The following is a 13,845-nucleotide window of genomic DNA, read 5'->3' as shown; positions in this document are numbered from 1 at the left end:
AGGTCGTGTTTATCCGAAACTTCTTAGATATCAGACTTTGATGTGATTCTGTGCTTGTTTAATTTGTGTTGACCGTCTTGCGAGTGAGGGCCGAATGAAAGCCAATGCGAAAGAATAGAAGCTTGCGAAAGATATTGAACTAGATCAGATCCAAAGAAAACAATAGCTAGTAGAAAGTTCGGTCTTTCCAAGCATCTCTTATCTATATTGAATGTACTGGTATCGCTGAAATTAATACGCCACGCTGCTTCACGAAACATGTACTTTCATTGTGCATATTCGGATATGGTCTTCACAAATCACACTCAGACAACTAGGGATAAGATAGGAGAAGATAAACATGGTTTATTATTTTCGAAAGCTTATAGTAGATCTACATAAAAGTAAAGAGCAGACCGAAGCAGTGATCTAACTGATAGAGGAAAATATTGAATTTGTGGAGAAAACGTAAGTATTTGTGCTTAACTTGGAAATGTCAGTGGGAAAGCTTGCTCAAGCGAACGCATGAATTCAAAGAGCTGACACTATTATCTACAGTTTCAGGAAGCAGTGAACCTTTTTGATGCAGAATTAGTATCTGCTAATGAGGGTATGTAATTTCCCCATAATTCTTGATCCAAATAGAAAGATTGTTTGCACTTATGTTTATGTTATTGCTGTATGTGTTCCTTCCATTTGGCATCCACGTGGAAAAAAAAGCATTAATTTAAGTTATTTGAAGTGGCTTTTCAGAATTTTAGGAGTCCAATCCCCAGTTCTGGAGAAAAGACTATTTGACGTATCTGATGCGAACAAGATTGACGGGCTCAACAGACAGCCTCAAGAGACAAGCTACAAAAGAAAAGTTCGATAAAAAAGTTCACGAATTCAGGAATACACTTGTGTATCTCTACCATACATAATACCACAACGGATATAGTAGAAACCCACTCTAGCATCAAATGAAAGATATTTCGCCATATGTGATACTCTGCAGGTATTGTCTGATGAAACTGTGATCTAAGTCCCTTACATTATGCTTATTTTGTCTTGTTTGTTTACTTCTACTATACTGTGATCCATGTAGCTCTACATTAATCTTGGATATCAAAAGATTATCCCATCTTACGGTGAGTACTCGATACAGTAGCCAATTAAAAACAGGCTTCTTGCATCGGAACTGAGTCTTGGCCCCAGACTTCCGCTCAAATTCTAAATCTGGAATAAGCTTCGGCAGAGCCAGGACCAAAAAGTACTTGACGACACAGAAAATCTGTGCCTTTTCAAATATGCACATTCACCAATCAATCTGTGAAGCGGCCGCTTTTGAAAATTCTTCCTTCTATCGAAGCGCCGCGTGTTCCACCGGCGCATCACGTGCCTCACGGCCCAAAAGTTCACGCGCAACTTTCACATGCGTTTGTTGTCCACACAGCGTGCGTATATAAGGCTTAGCTATGGAGACTCCGCTTAAGTAGCTGTTCATTTTTTCGCCATTTGGCTCACACTTCACATAGCCTCGTCTCGTTTTCGCCTGTGTGAAAACATCAAAATCTTATTGCAAGCCCAGAACCCTTAGGATTCGCTTGTCTAGACTTTGCTTTCTGGAACAGTGATCCAGACCTGCACACTGGTGGGTATTCGGACTTCCAAACCCCCAGTTTCAACCACACAACGCCAATATTCTGTACTAGCCCAACTGGAAAAGACGAATTGACCGGCTCGTTGTTTTGAAGTCAAGAAAACAACAAAAAGACAAGAACAAAAATACCATCGAATCCTCGGCGGCTAGTTCCTGATATTTCTCTAGGTGGCTTCTACTTCCAGTGAAAACCCCCACAGCCCCGGCTGCAACATCGAGTGTTGCAAATATATATAGAGCCCAGCTAAAATGGTCCAGCCACATAAAGGTATCACCTTCACGGGCGAGCATTTTGCTGTGCCCGAAACGCACGATATGGTCAAGACGCTTTTCGATCCAACCGTCAGGAAGCTGATGTTCGAGGGCGCCATAGTCGTTTTCTTGGCGGCCAACCTGGCCGTGTTCTACTTGTTTTCCGACGCGGCACAAAGAGTGCGTATTTTCGTCGCCTTGTACATATTCTGGCGGCTCTCGTATAACTTTGGAATCGGCTTCTTGTTGAGCCAGCAATCCAAGCGCTCGCGTCTTGTGAAGTGCAGTCAGAAATGGGGCCTTTTTTCTAAAAAATCCGGCTCCTTGGTCTCGAGAATCGCCAAAAAAGAGGTCCAGTCCCAAATGGGCCCTGAATACGATATTGAAAAGTATCCCGTGGCTTTTAACACGTGGCTCATTTTCAGAAAGGTCGTCGACTTGATCCTTATGCAAGACTTCACCACTTTCGTATGTCTCTTTGTGGCTTGCTGTACCCAAGACAACAACCAGTTTATACATGGGCAACCAGCTTGGCTTACGTGGACGCGGTTTGTAGTTGGTGGGGTGCTCATTGTCTTCAATTTCTGGGTCAAGGTGAACGCCCACAACACAATCAAGGACTATGCGTGGTACTGGGGCGATTTCTTCTTTAGACAGATCAACAATGAAGACTTGATTTTCGATGGTGTATTTGAGATGTTCCCCCACCCAATGTACTCGGTAGGGTACATCGGCTACTACGGTTTTGCGTTGATCGCCAAGTCGTACACAGTTTTGACTGTGGCGATATTCGGCCACTTTTTGCAGATGGTATTTTTGCACTACATTGAAAACCCGCACATCGACAAGATTTACGGGCCCTCGCTGAACGAAAGCAGTCTCATGAAGTTCATCAAACTCAAGGACTTGACGCACTTCGAGAACTGCAAGCCGCTCGTGGGCTTGGCCAACTTCAGTTTCTTGCGTTCCAGTGACCTCATCAACTTGATCAACGTGTTTACCTACGCTTTTTTGATCCCCGTGTTGGGCTCGTGGTCTGCAGCCAACACAGGTGCCGTGGGTAGGGTGTTGTTTTATTTGGCGGTGCTCATCAAGTCCTTGGAGTGCGTATCCATCAATGTGGTATTGATCTTGCAGAGTAAGTACAAGTTTTTCAGCAAGTGGTATCTTGCTAACAACGTTCCCGTTGAGAAGTCGTTGAACAATTTTGCCGTGTTATACAATCTGTTAATCAACTTGACCTACGCTGCATTCTTCGGCATGAACTTGTTCGAGGTCATTAACTGGCGCAAGGTGGGCAACGTGCTAGATGTCGACTACTTCTTTTTGCGTGTGTTCTTGGGATTGCTTTTGATTTTCACCCAGGTGTGGATCAACACATCTATCGTCGATCTGATCGGCTACTTTGGCTGGTTTTACGGAGATTTCTTTGTGCCCAAGTCTTCCTCGATGCCTCAGAGATCCCACTTGACGAAAGCCGGTGTGTACCGGTACTTGAACAACCCAGAGCAGGTGTTTGGGGTGTGCGGTGTCATGGGGTTGACGTTGATGGTGCCCACTTTCGACAATATGTTCATCTGCGTGTTATGGGTATTGAACAACTTCATTCGGATCAACTTCATTGAAAAGAGCCACATGATCAACGTATATGGCGAGAGAGAGGTGCTCCAGGACTCCGGTGTGACCAAGACCGTCAAGAAACATCTTTTGCCCGAGAGCTTGTCAAAGAAGATTTCGCAGATGGACTCTACGCCTTTGAAAAAGAGACGGACCAGTTCGATGTTCATGGACTCTTTCGACACGTTCATTAAAGAGCTCGGGACAAAGAACAACGAGGTGGAGCTTTCGAGAAAACATGTGGCGGAGTTGTCACAAAACAAGTATTTCGCCAACAGCGATTACCACGTGAGCATCTCAAGCCTTCAGAAGAGGAACAGCTCAATTCCGTACGCGGCTGTGGGTGATTGTCTTACGGTGAATTTTACAGCACCCGCTGGCCACTCGTCGAAGGACTGGATTGGCTTGTACAAGATCACGCACACGTCGTACTCTCGCTATAGAACTTTGGTGTCTTCGAACAATCGCTGGCAGTGGACTGGCGTCAAGGAGGCAGACGCGATCGAGTTCAGGGACGAAAAGTTATTCTGGGAAGACGGGGTTTTCGAGTTCAGGTACCATATTGACGGCAAGCACGACGTGGTATTTATCACGGAGCCTTTTGAGTTGAAGTATACATATATTGACGTGCCCGTGGCGAAGGAGGAGGCTGCGGTATTGGAAGAGAAGTTGCGTGTCAACATCTTCAGCAAGATCGGTGACGGGTTCAGCGACAGCAACGCGCCTATTTATTCGGTGATATCCAAGACGCCCGATGTGTTGGAGACGTACGTCCGCATTGCGCGGTTGATCTCCAAGTCGACCGGGCTCAACGTCAACGACCGGTTTGTCATCTACAACGATAACGAGTCGAACAACACGTTGACGATCGCCGCATTGGCATTGAAATTGATCCACATTAAAAGCGCCTTGAGCGAGTTGGCACAGGGCGAGGACTTGGCGGTCAAGAAACACCAGTAGTCCGAATGCAGAGCATATAGAACGTACGGGCGGCGGGCACTCGCCACAGCTGGCCTTTGCACACAGCAATAAAATAAAATGGAAGTGGACGCCCCAACAGGAGCTCCCGAGACCCGGCTCAGCCGCATCCCTACTTGGCGAGGTCGAGCAAAAAACCGTTCAAGTTCTTGCGCACAATGGTTGACATCTCCTGGCAGCCTTCCAACAGCTGCAGCATCACGGACTCGGACACGCCATCCCCGTCGCTGCCTTGTACCCACACAGCAACCATGTCGTTGTTGTGCATGGCCATGAAACTGGCCACGCATTCGGTGCCCTTTTCCGCGTCGGAGTCGGTCGCTATGAGAGCATCCATTTCCGCCAGGCCGCTGCAGGTTTTCACGTGGCCACAGGTGACCATGTCACGGACCTCAATGCCCGAGTCGACCATGGCCAAGGACGTGCAGTTGATGATCCACGCGGCCAAGTTGAGCATCGACGACGTGTTGGCGTTGAAGGCAAGCACGTTCACAAACACGTCGATGGTGGACTTCGGGTACTTTTCCAAGAGCACCGCGGGCAAAAACGCCGTTTCCACAAACGTGCTCAATTTCTGCTCGATGTTGGTGAGCAGCAGCCGGCCGTTTGCAGCGGCCTGCGAGCCATTGAATAGCACCTCGCTGGGCTGGGTCACGTGCGGGAGAAACTTGGTCTCCACCGTGAACGACGCCCTGTTCACAAACAGGCCTTTTATGGGCCTGGGCCCGAAAATGCCCACCTCAATGATTGTATCGTCGATCTCCAAGTACGCCAGGCCATTGGCGTTTTTGCTGAGGCCGGTTTTGATGAAAAACTTGCGCACGGGCTCATCTGGATGGTGGCGGGCGGTGTTTTCCGCCGAGACGGGCGGAGCTGCCACAGGGCGAACGGCATCCGCCGGCCCGAGAATCCGCCTTCTGTCTGTGCTCATGTTCAAGTCTTTTTTGTCTTTTTTTTATTTCTTCCCTGACTTGCTGGGCAGATCGCTGGTCAGATGCTCCGATGAGAAGAGCGTGGGTGCGCCTGCCGCACGTGATATCCACGTGACCGGGCTCGGCGAGCCCGTCCGGGCCTCCCCGGAAGAGTTCCTCTCACATCAGTAAAATTCTTGTTTTAGGTGCTGTTTCTCGCGGCCTGCCACTGCCTATGCTCTACCATATTTCGTGCCACGACGGCGTTCTTAACAGCGTCGAACGGTTGTTTCACGTGATCCAACATCGGTATGACTCGTCGCACCGAATTGTCTATTTCAACAATAACACCTCGGGCACGCTAGCACGTGCTCTCCGTGATAGTACAGCCACATGGGTACGGGACCTGCAGCGAACCACGAAATTCGAGTACGAGCGCGTGCTGAGCGTGTTTGAGCTAGTACAGAAAATCCAGGCATCCGAATGTCAGTTGGTGGTGGTGGAGCAGCTTGACGCCATCATGCAGGAAAACACAACTCACGACTATGCCGAGCAGAACGCGGTGCTTGCGGAGTTGATGGCCATGCAAAGAGACATGGTGTTCCTCGATACATGGCTGTATCTCGACACGTACTTTTACCGGCAGAAATTTGAACAGACCTTAGACCCGGTCACGTGACTGACACAAGGGATCACGTGAGACTAGCGCGGCACGCGGCCCGGGAGGTTTCTCGGAGGCACTGGCGGGACTAATCTGGGCTATCGAAACGTCTAAAGATTATTTGTGCCCATGGGCGATCTAGGCTGCTATGTGGTTGCGATTTCCATGTCCGGCCCATTGTGGACAGTACCAAAGATGAAAGTCAACCCACATTCTTTCGCTGTCTGCAACCTTTGGAGTGGCTGGCGGCATGAGCTAAAGACCAAAAGGCCGCACGGTTGTTTTGGCCTTTGCGGGGAGTGTTTAGAGTAGCAAATCCACAACCAAAACACCTATATCGCATTTTGGCATAGCCGCCAGCACCTCATAGTGTAGGAAGGAAGCACCCATTTGTTAAAAGGGGCTGTGGCTAATGAGAAAGTGGGGGTGGATCGGGGTGCACATTCTTTCCGGCATATTGTAGAAACACACTGCACACACAGTTCTGTCCTTGCACATACGTCGCTCGCCCCACATTGTCGTGCACATGCGTGCGGAGATTCTTCGAGCGCCCGTTTGACGACACTGGTATTCGGATTATCTGCGACTGGGCCAGCCTTGCTGTTTATATAGCGTCCGTAGCCAACTCCAACATCCGTTTTTGTAACATCACACCAAATTAGTTCCTTCTTATGTCTCACGCTCTGGATTCTTGGAGCACATCCTCGTTTGAGCCCTGTTCACCGTGCTCGTCAGGGTCCACATATGTATGCGAAGAGCTGGTCTCTGTGCCCCCTCCAGGCACATATGTCACGATTGTGCTGCCCAATCTCATTGACAGGTTCCCTGTGGCGATTTGCGATATCGAGGATTTTGTTGCCACACAGCTTGGTCGCTCTGTGGATGTCAAAATTGTGCACTTGCTCATATATCTTTTCTGGAAAAGTTCTGATCCGCAGGTCGGACGTATTCAAAACCTTAGGCTCATTCATCGGGGTAGAATCCACAGCATCATGCGGCCATCGGACTTGCAGGCGAGGCTGCCGCTACTCAAAGACGAGATCGACATGTTCCCCACATTCCAGCTCATGGTGTCGCCAGCGCCGCACGGCTTGCCATTTGACATGTCCATAGATGCCATGATTCTGAAAGTTGGGACTGGCGCACAAAAAAATGAAACACCTTCCGTCACTTACGCCGAAGCAATGGCGAAGTTCTTCAGGCAAAAAACACGGCGGTTGTCTGCGGGCCTGAACAAGGCGCGAGGGCCGGCCACCAGTGCCGTCGACCACCAGGCTTTCCAGCAGAAAGCCCAGCTGAGAAAGCTCTTCAGACGGGTGATGCATGTTTTGCGTGACCGGAAGCCTCAAGAAAGAGCAGCGGAGACGCTTTTGCTAGCGGTTTAGGGCTACACAGACGCGGGGATAGCAGACAATTCCAAGGCGCAGCTGTCACAGTAGTCGCCGAGTGACTTCATTCTAAGCCCGTCCCCAGCGGCACCGGCCTGTTTCAGGAGGTTCAAGCTGCTGATTTGACTGCACGTATCCAACTCGTCCATGAGCCAGTCGCGCCACTCGGCCCTGGCCTCTTCTTCCTCTAGATTGTGAAGCAACCTCAAGCTCACAAGCAAGTCGTTTCGTTTAGACGCAATGTCGCGCAAGCGCTCGGATAAGCGCTGCCGTTTTACAGCAATGGGCGTGTCCTGAAAGACGTCATTCCAGCCCGTGAATCCGTGAAAGTTCAACACCACGGATTGATTGCGGAAGGTCTGGAAGCACGCGGAGTCGCTCTGGAGGGCCAAGTCCTCGCTTACAAGGTCCTGAATGTCCTGTAAGTATACGGCGCGGTGGATTTGCATGGGCTCCATGCTCAAGAGATCGTGGGCAAGAATGCGCGATTGGCGAGATGTCCAGTAGTTGCGGGCGCTGACCGCACCGAGGTACATATTAGATAGCGTCAATAGCAATACAATTGCAATGAGCACTGCGTGAAGGGAGAGCGCGTGGAGCATCCGGCGGGCCATGCCGCCCGCCACGAGACCCCAGGCCGCAAGCGTGCGGAAAGCGTTAGCCACCATGATTTTCAGGCAAACACTGATGAGCCCGTAGCGGCCGATGGGAACTGGATCCAAGACCACTGGCTCGTAGCGCTCGTCGGCAACAACTATTTTGCCATAGAAGTATACGGCTTTGAGGACACGACCCTTTTGGCCAATGATGGCGCATGCCACATCGAGTTCGCGGAATACGTGCGCCGTGAAGCCGCGTACGAACATATTGCACAGACGGCTGGCCACAAAACTCTTCAAGGGCGCTTCGTCAATGATTGGCCGGCCATATATACGCACAACGGCGCGCTCGGCCTCCATTTTGTGGATGGTGATGCGAGCTTCAAACCGAAGCCGCGGCCCACAGAAAACCTTCAACGCAGACTTGGTGACTTTGATACTGTAGAATTCGTTATCCGCTTGCACCTCGATATGCTGGGAGACAGTGATGCTGCCCTGCTGTCCCGAGGGCAAGCGGAACGCAGAGCGATTGTCTCGCATCAAGCCGGGCTGGCCGTTCGGCGCCTGTTTCCAGGGACTGCGCTCACTAAACTGAACCTCGACCATGGCTGTGAGCACATTCAAAATCTCAGACTCAGCACCACACAACACGTGAAACACGGCCTTGGGTGGCAAGGGCACGGTTTTCTGGGCCATGAGTGGGAGTTCATTGGCAAAGGACGCTGCCTCCTGAAAGCTGCCCGGCAGGGGCAGGCCTCCGGCCACGAAGGCAAAGTGAGGCGGTATAGCTGCGGGCGCGTCATGAGGCTGCACGGCAGCGGCCTGATGGGCAGCATCGATAGCTGCCACCTCGGCAATCACGTCGAGGGTTGTCAAAGGCACACTGCGCGCTAAATTCTGGAAGAGAAAGTTTAACTTGCGCGCGAGGAGCACGCCGTCGTCGAAATACAGGCGCAAAACGAGCACGCCATGCACCAAGACCAAGCGGAGTGTGTCGTGCTTGGTGGATTGCTCGCAAGAGACCTGTACGAAGCGGTTGAGCGGGATCTTGGTCATAGCCACGAAGCCCCGTGTGTGCACGTACGAGTACAAGTGGGCCTGCGTTACGTAGTGCGTGGCGCGAAGTTCGTGGCTGTCGTTGGGTACCACCAAGCAGTTGTAAGCCACAAGACAGTGTTCGTGCGGCCCAACAGCTTCGCCAAAGAGCGCTCGCATCTGCAAGTCACGGGCTACCCACGCATCAGGAAAGTTCTTTGGGAGCCGCATGCCGGAGCCCACTTGCCTGGTCTGGGATGGCTGCAATGGCTCCACCACAACGGGCCGCGCTGAAACTTGCGCCGTGGCCCGGAGCGCCCAACTCACGGAGCCGCAGAGGTTGGCGTCCGCGCCAGGGGGAGGATCGTATGGCCCTGCGGCCACGCTGCTGGCGACTAGCGCCATCTTGGTGGCCGCGGTCACCACCGGGAGGTTGACACGGCCGACGGAGCCGAGAACGTTCTTATCAAAGAATGCCGCGTTACGCTCCAAGAGGCGCGCGAGGCGGCGCGGCAGCGCCGAGCCGTGACTGGAGAGCTCGGGCGACAGGAACTCGGTAATGGGCGGCGCCAGGCGGCGGCTGGCGGCGGCAAGATACGTGTGCATGGCGTCATCTGGGTCCACCACGCGGCGCTGCGCGTTCTCGAGCACGCGGAGCCACGACTTGAGCTCATGGAGAGTCTCTGCCTGAAGCACCCAGGTGGAGTCGATGGTCTTGACCTCGAAGCAAAAGTGACGGTCCTCGTTGGGGGTGTGCCTGACACTACAGAGAAGTACGCCTATGCGGTCAGACTCTTGGACGGCTTCCCCATTGGGCGCGAGCACGAGGAAGCCGAGTACACCGTTTCGGATGTACGCCCAGCGGCGGAGCCACACAGGCCGCGCCTGGCGGTCGGGCTGCGTCTTCATGCACACATAGCCGTGCTTCTCAGCAGCCGGCTCGTCGATGTCGCGGAGCACGCGGCCGTTGAGCAAGTCGGGCCGGTAGTCGGTTTCGGACTCCGCAGGCAGGCACGAGGCGGCCACTTGCGCCTCGACCTGTCGGCGTGCTGTGGCCAACTGCGCATCCAACATACCATTGGCAGCTACACACGCCTCATGCCACGCACGCAAGCGGACCACGGTGCGCCAAACGTCCGCAAGCTGCGCCGCGTCAAGGAAACTGCCGGTCAAGTGCTCGGTTTTGACGCGCCAAAAAAGCTCATTGAGCGAGAGAATGGTGCCGTTGATCTGCTCTGTGACGGAGTGTGTGGCGGCCACAAGTTCCACGCTGAGCAGCATGTACTCGCGCCGCACGCCCGCGAGCTGGCGCAGGTCCTCATATAGAAGCGCAGGCTCCTTGTACTTGGGCGTGCCCATGTGCGTGTGGTAGTAGTGGTCATATTTTTTCTGGCAACGTACAAAATCCCGCTTGAGCCGGCGGAAGCGCAGCACGTGCTGCGAAAAGTCCGCCTTACGCTGCTCGATGGTGGCCGTGTTTATGCGAAACACCGAGAACGCCATGGCCCAGAGCTCGCGGAGCGTTTTTCTCGAGTGCTGGAACATAGCCATGCTATACTCCTGGTCGAGCACGTTGTCCTGGACGAACGAAGGCACCAAGTGGTCCAAGATGGCAAACACGGAGCGGAACTCCTCGATCTTCTGCGGCACTTTCAAGAACAGGTCGGCCAAGGCCATGAACCAGTCCTCGGTCTGCAGCAACTGCGTGTCCAAGTGGTTGACGGACGCGCGGAACGATGGCAGGTCCAACGCGGCCTCACGGTACGACACGGAGATAAGCTTGAACAGGAACTCGCGGTCAAAGGCCGAGCGGTGGGGCGCGGACTTGAGCCTGCTGGCGCCCGTTTTGGGCACCTCGCCAGGCACCACAGAGCCGGGCACAGGCACTTCCACTGCGGGTCTAGTTTCAGATGCCGTATTGGGAAGGGGCAGAAGGGTCATGTGACTATGGCAGGAGGCGTGCCTTGCCCCGCTTTTACGGGGCAGGAAAAGTGAGTATTGGAGGGGCCGCGCCCGCGCGTCACGTGACGCGGCGATCTCCGGGCCCGGGGCTGCGGCGGCTAAGATCAGTCTGTTTAGAGGAAATATGTGTGAAAAAGCTGGAATTTGACGGGAGTGTCGCTAAATGAATCCTGGGGGCCCAGAAAACTTACTCACAGCTAAATATGGGCGAAAAGGCCAGCATTAGGGGGCTTCCGGACACTTCCCTGGAGAACGGTGAAAATGTGTATAAGGCTCCAGTGGACATAATTTTATCAAAAGTCCAGTCTTTTGTAAATTTCTTGAATCACATTTCACTGGTGTTGGCAACTTGGTAAGCTGGTGTAAGAAAAGAAGTTGTAGTGTGGTTTGTGGCTGCGTTTTTTGACTGGGCGCGGACAGTGGTTCTATATTAGAACGCAGTAATACGCCGCTGGACAAGCACATACCACCAGGGCTCAACAATGAAAATCCATGACTGAATTTAAGTCTACAAAAATCATGACTTTACAAAATCCATAATTTTACAGGACACACTAGCACAATGTGTCATACATGACCATGCAAGCAACTCAAAAAATCCAAGAAACTCATACTACTATTTTTGCGGGGGACGCTGGTGGCAGGTAGCAAACAGAGGGACATCGCCAGCACAAACTTCAGACTATAGAAGATTTCACAATCAATATTTGTGTCGAGTGATATAATTTATAAAGCAACGCTGGAAAAAAGTGATGTACACCACGCCTCACACTATAGAAAACGGCACAATATAGGCCGATGTCACATCAGGAGACCAGTACCTGGATCTCCTAAAATCATACACCATCAGAGTTCGAAATCCTCTCACCAATATGGAATTGGCTCAAAAATTCCATTGATTAAACGTCCTTGGTGATAATCGGCAATTGGTCCCGGAAGCGATGAGTGTTATATACCGATACGTATGAGCCATGATTGTATGTATGGACCATAACTAATTGGATGTCTGAGCCATGGTCAAATATATATATGACTGTAAAATCAAATCTCTTGCTTGATCTGCTTTCCAGCCTCTGTGATGTCCTTAAGCCCTCTTGACTTCAAGCAGAGTTTAAGAATATCAGCTTACAAATTTATGAAAGCTGCAAGAAGTGAGAGACAGTCAAACGCTTCAAGATTTCGGAGAGTTTAATATGTTGCTGACTCTTTCAAATTGGGCTCCCAGCTACTTCAGCATGTTATCTATGATCAAGATATATACGTGTTCGAAAACATGAGTTTTCATGCTGCATAGATTCATGTGTCGCCGGAAGCTTGCGAACGACCCAAGATTGAAGAGAAGAGTGTTATTCTGTTAATCTTTGCATCACATGAAAACACGATATTTTACCATGTATATTCAAGCTTCTTGTTTTTGCATTCTATGAATAACCTGAGCATTGCAGGCACAATTTTACCCAAGTTTTTAAAGATAAGCAGTCTAGTAATTTTTGAAATCGGCTAAAGGGGAATTTAATTGTGTTTTAAAGCATTTGATGAATTTAGACGGACTGAACATGGCAAATGCGTAATCTTAAACTGCATTCTGGAAGCCTAAGTTTCGTCATTTTAATAAGAAGCTGCAAAAGTTGATTGTCAAACAAAAAGCATGTTCACTACTTATGGTAAAAGAACTGTCCATCCATCGTACGTGAGAATTTTGCATTGTTTAGTTTTCTTTTCCTCTCAAAACTTTATGCTTGTATTAGATGTCACCCACACATACACGAACCGGTCAGAAGTTTAAGTTCAGAACGGAACCTCTAAATATGATGCCTCATTTTTGAAAAATTAATAACAGTGTTTTCCAAAACTCAAAACGACTGAAACAAAGCAGAATATTTCTGGTTTCTTAAATACAAAACGAACAGCGATGGAAAATGGTGCAAACTCGAGACATGCTGATTTGTTCTTAACCTGTACTAAACCATTGAAGTACAATAAAGTATCTTTAGTTTGTGTGGCTATTCACAGAGCCCGTAGACACTTTAAACTTTTCTGGCGGAAAGACGAGAACGTCGAAATATGAGCACCTCCGGGCGCAAGCGTCGCGGGTTCTCTTTTCTATATATAGAAAATTCGAGAATCGCCGCAAAGCGAGAAGCGCACAGAATTAGACCCCGTTAAAGGTTCTACTTCTGCGCCTGCGATCTATTTCAGAGATCTTCAAAACGCTGAAGACGTTCGGCGATATTCTAGATTATAAGTGACACGGAGACACGGAAAAACTCCTGCCACATACGAGACGCCTTTCTTGAATTCTCAACAAGTCTCCCCACTAGCGACGCAGGTAAGGCCCGAGTCTACCCGAAGCGGTCATTATCACGCCATGTGCAGAAGGACGAATACTCAAAAAACAAACTCACAAAAATACGAAAATTTCAAGATAACGTATAGTTGCCATGAGCAAGTTTCCTTGCTCTTTGCAATATCAAAAATAACAAATGCTTTGAAACCATTCAAGGTGTGGGTTGTAAAATTTCAGTTCACACCAAAACTAAGGGTTCGCAAGTGTTGAAGGATTTTTGTTTGATGAATTACACCACGAATAGGGGCGGCATACAGAAAGGGTCGGGCTTTGGAATGCACCTGTTGCTTTTTTTCTGATGCCTGCGCCAAAGTCCGAGGCATGTTGGCGCACCCAGTTTTTCCTGACATAGCTGCAGCGCATGCGGCGCCTTGCATGCATTCTTCCGTGAATCGGATGATTCTACGAATGGCGCAACCATTACTTAGCTTTGAAGTGAGCTTACTTTTGAAACATGGCTTATTTAAGCATATA

The 13,845-nt window shown here is 50.4% G+C and overlaps 4 protein-coding genes across 4 annotated transcripts; 2 read left to right on the top strand and 2 right to left on the bottom strand.

Moving 5' to 3' along the window:
• Window positions 1-1,870: 1,870 nt before the first annotated feature.
• CHO2 (phosphatidylethanolamine N-methyltransferase) lies at window positions 1,871-4,450 on the top strand (the record flags this gene model as incomplete). The annotated part of the gene is made up of 1 exon (XM_018856939.1): window positions 1,871-4,450. One exon carries the CDS (start codon window positions 1,871-1,873, stop codon window positions 4,448-4,450), a length of 2,580 nt encoding a protein of 859 aa, XP_018713519.1.
• Window positions 4,451-4,580: 130 nt separating this feature from the next.
• METBIDRAFT_37274 (exosome non-catalytic core subunit) lies at window positions 4,581-5,399 on the bottom strand (the record flags this gene model as incomplete). The annotated part of the gene is made up of 1 exon (XM_018856849.1): window positions 4,581-5,399. The coding sequence occupies one exon, from the start codon at window positions 5,397-5,399 to the stop codon at window positions 4,581-4,583; it is 819 nt and encodes a 272-aa protein (XP_018713518.1).
• A 1,429-nt stretch (window positions 5,400-6,828) lies between these two features.
• METBIDRAFT_18839 (uncharacterized protein) lies at window positions 6,829-7,266 on the top strand (the record flags this gene model as incomplete). The annotated part of the gene is made up of 1 exon (XM_018854814.1): window positions 6,829-7,266. A coding segment is annotated over one exon (438 nt), but the record flags the coding sequence as incomplete, so codon positions are not given.
• A 161-nt stretch (window positions 7,267-7,427) lies between these two features.
• METBIDRAFT_76151 (uncharacterized protein) lies at window positions 7,428-11,003 on the bottom strand (the record flags this gene model as incomplete). The annotated part of the gene is made up of 2 exons (XM_018858483.1): window positions 7,428-10,853; window positions 10,917-11,003. 2 exons carry the CDS (start codon window positions 11,001-11,003, stop codon window positions 7,428-7,430), a joined length of 3,513 nt encoding a protein of 1,170 aa, XP_018713516.1.
• Window positions 11,004-13,845: the final 2,842 nt, after the last annotated feature.

This window comes from Metschnikowia bicuspidata (assembly GCF_001664035.1).
Source record: "Metschnikowia bicuspidata var. bicuspidata NRRL YB-4993 chromosome Unknown METBIscaffold_1, whole genome shotgun sequence".
In the NCBI taxonomy this organism is placed as follows: domain Eukaryota; kingdom Fungi; phylum Ascomycota; class Pichiomycetes; order Serinales; family Metschnikowiaceae; genus Metschnikowia; species Metschnikowia bicuspidata.
Note: the sequence above shows the minus strand (reverse complement) of the source record. Positions and strands in the feature narration are given on the sequence as shown.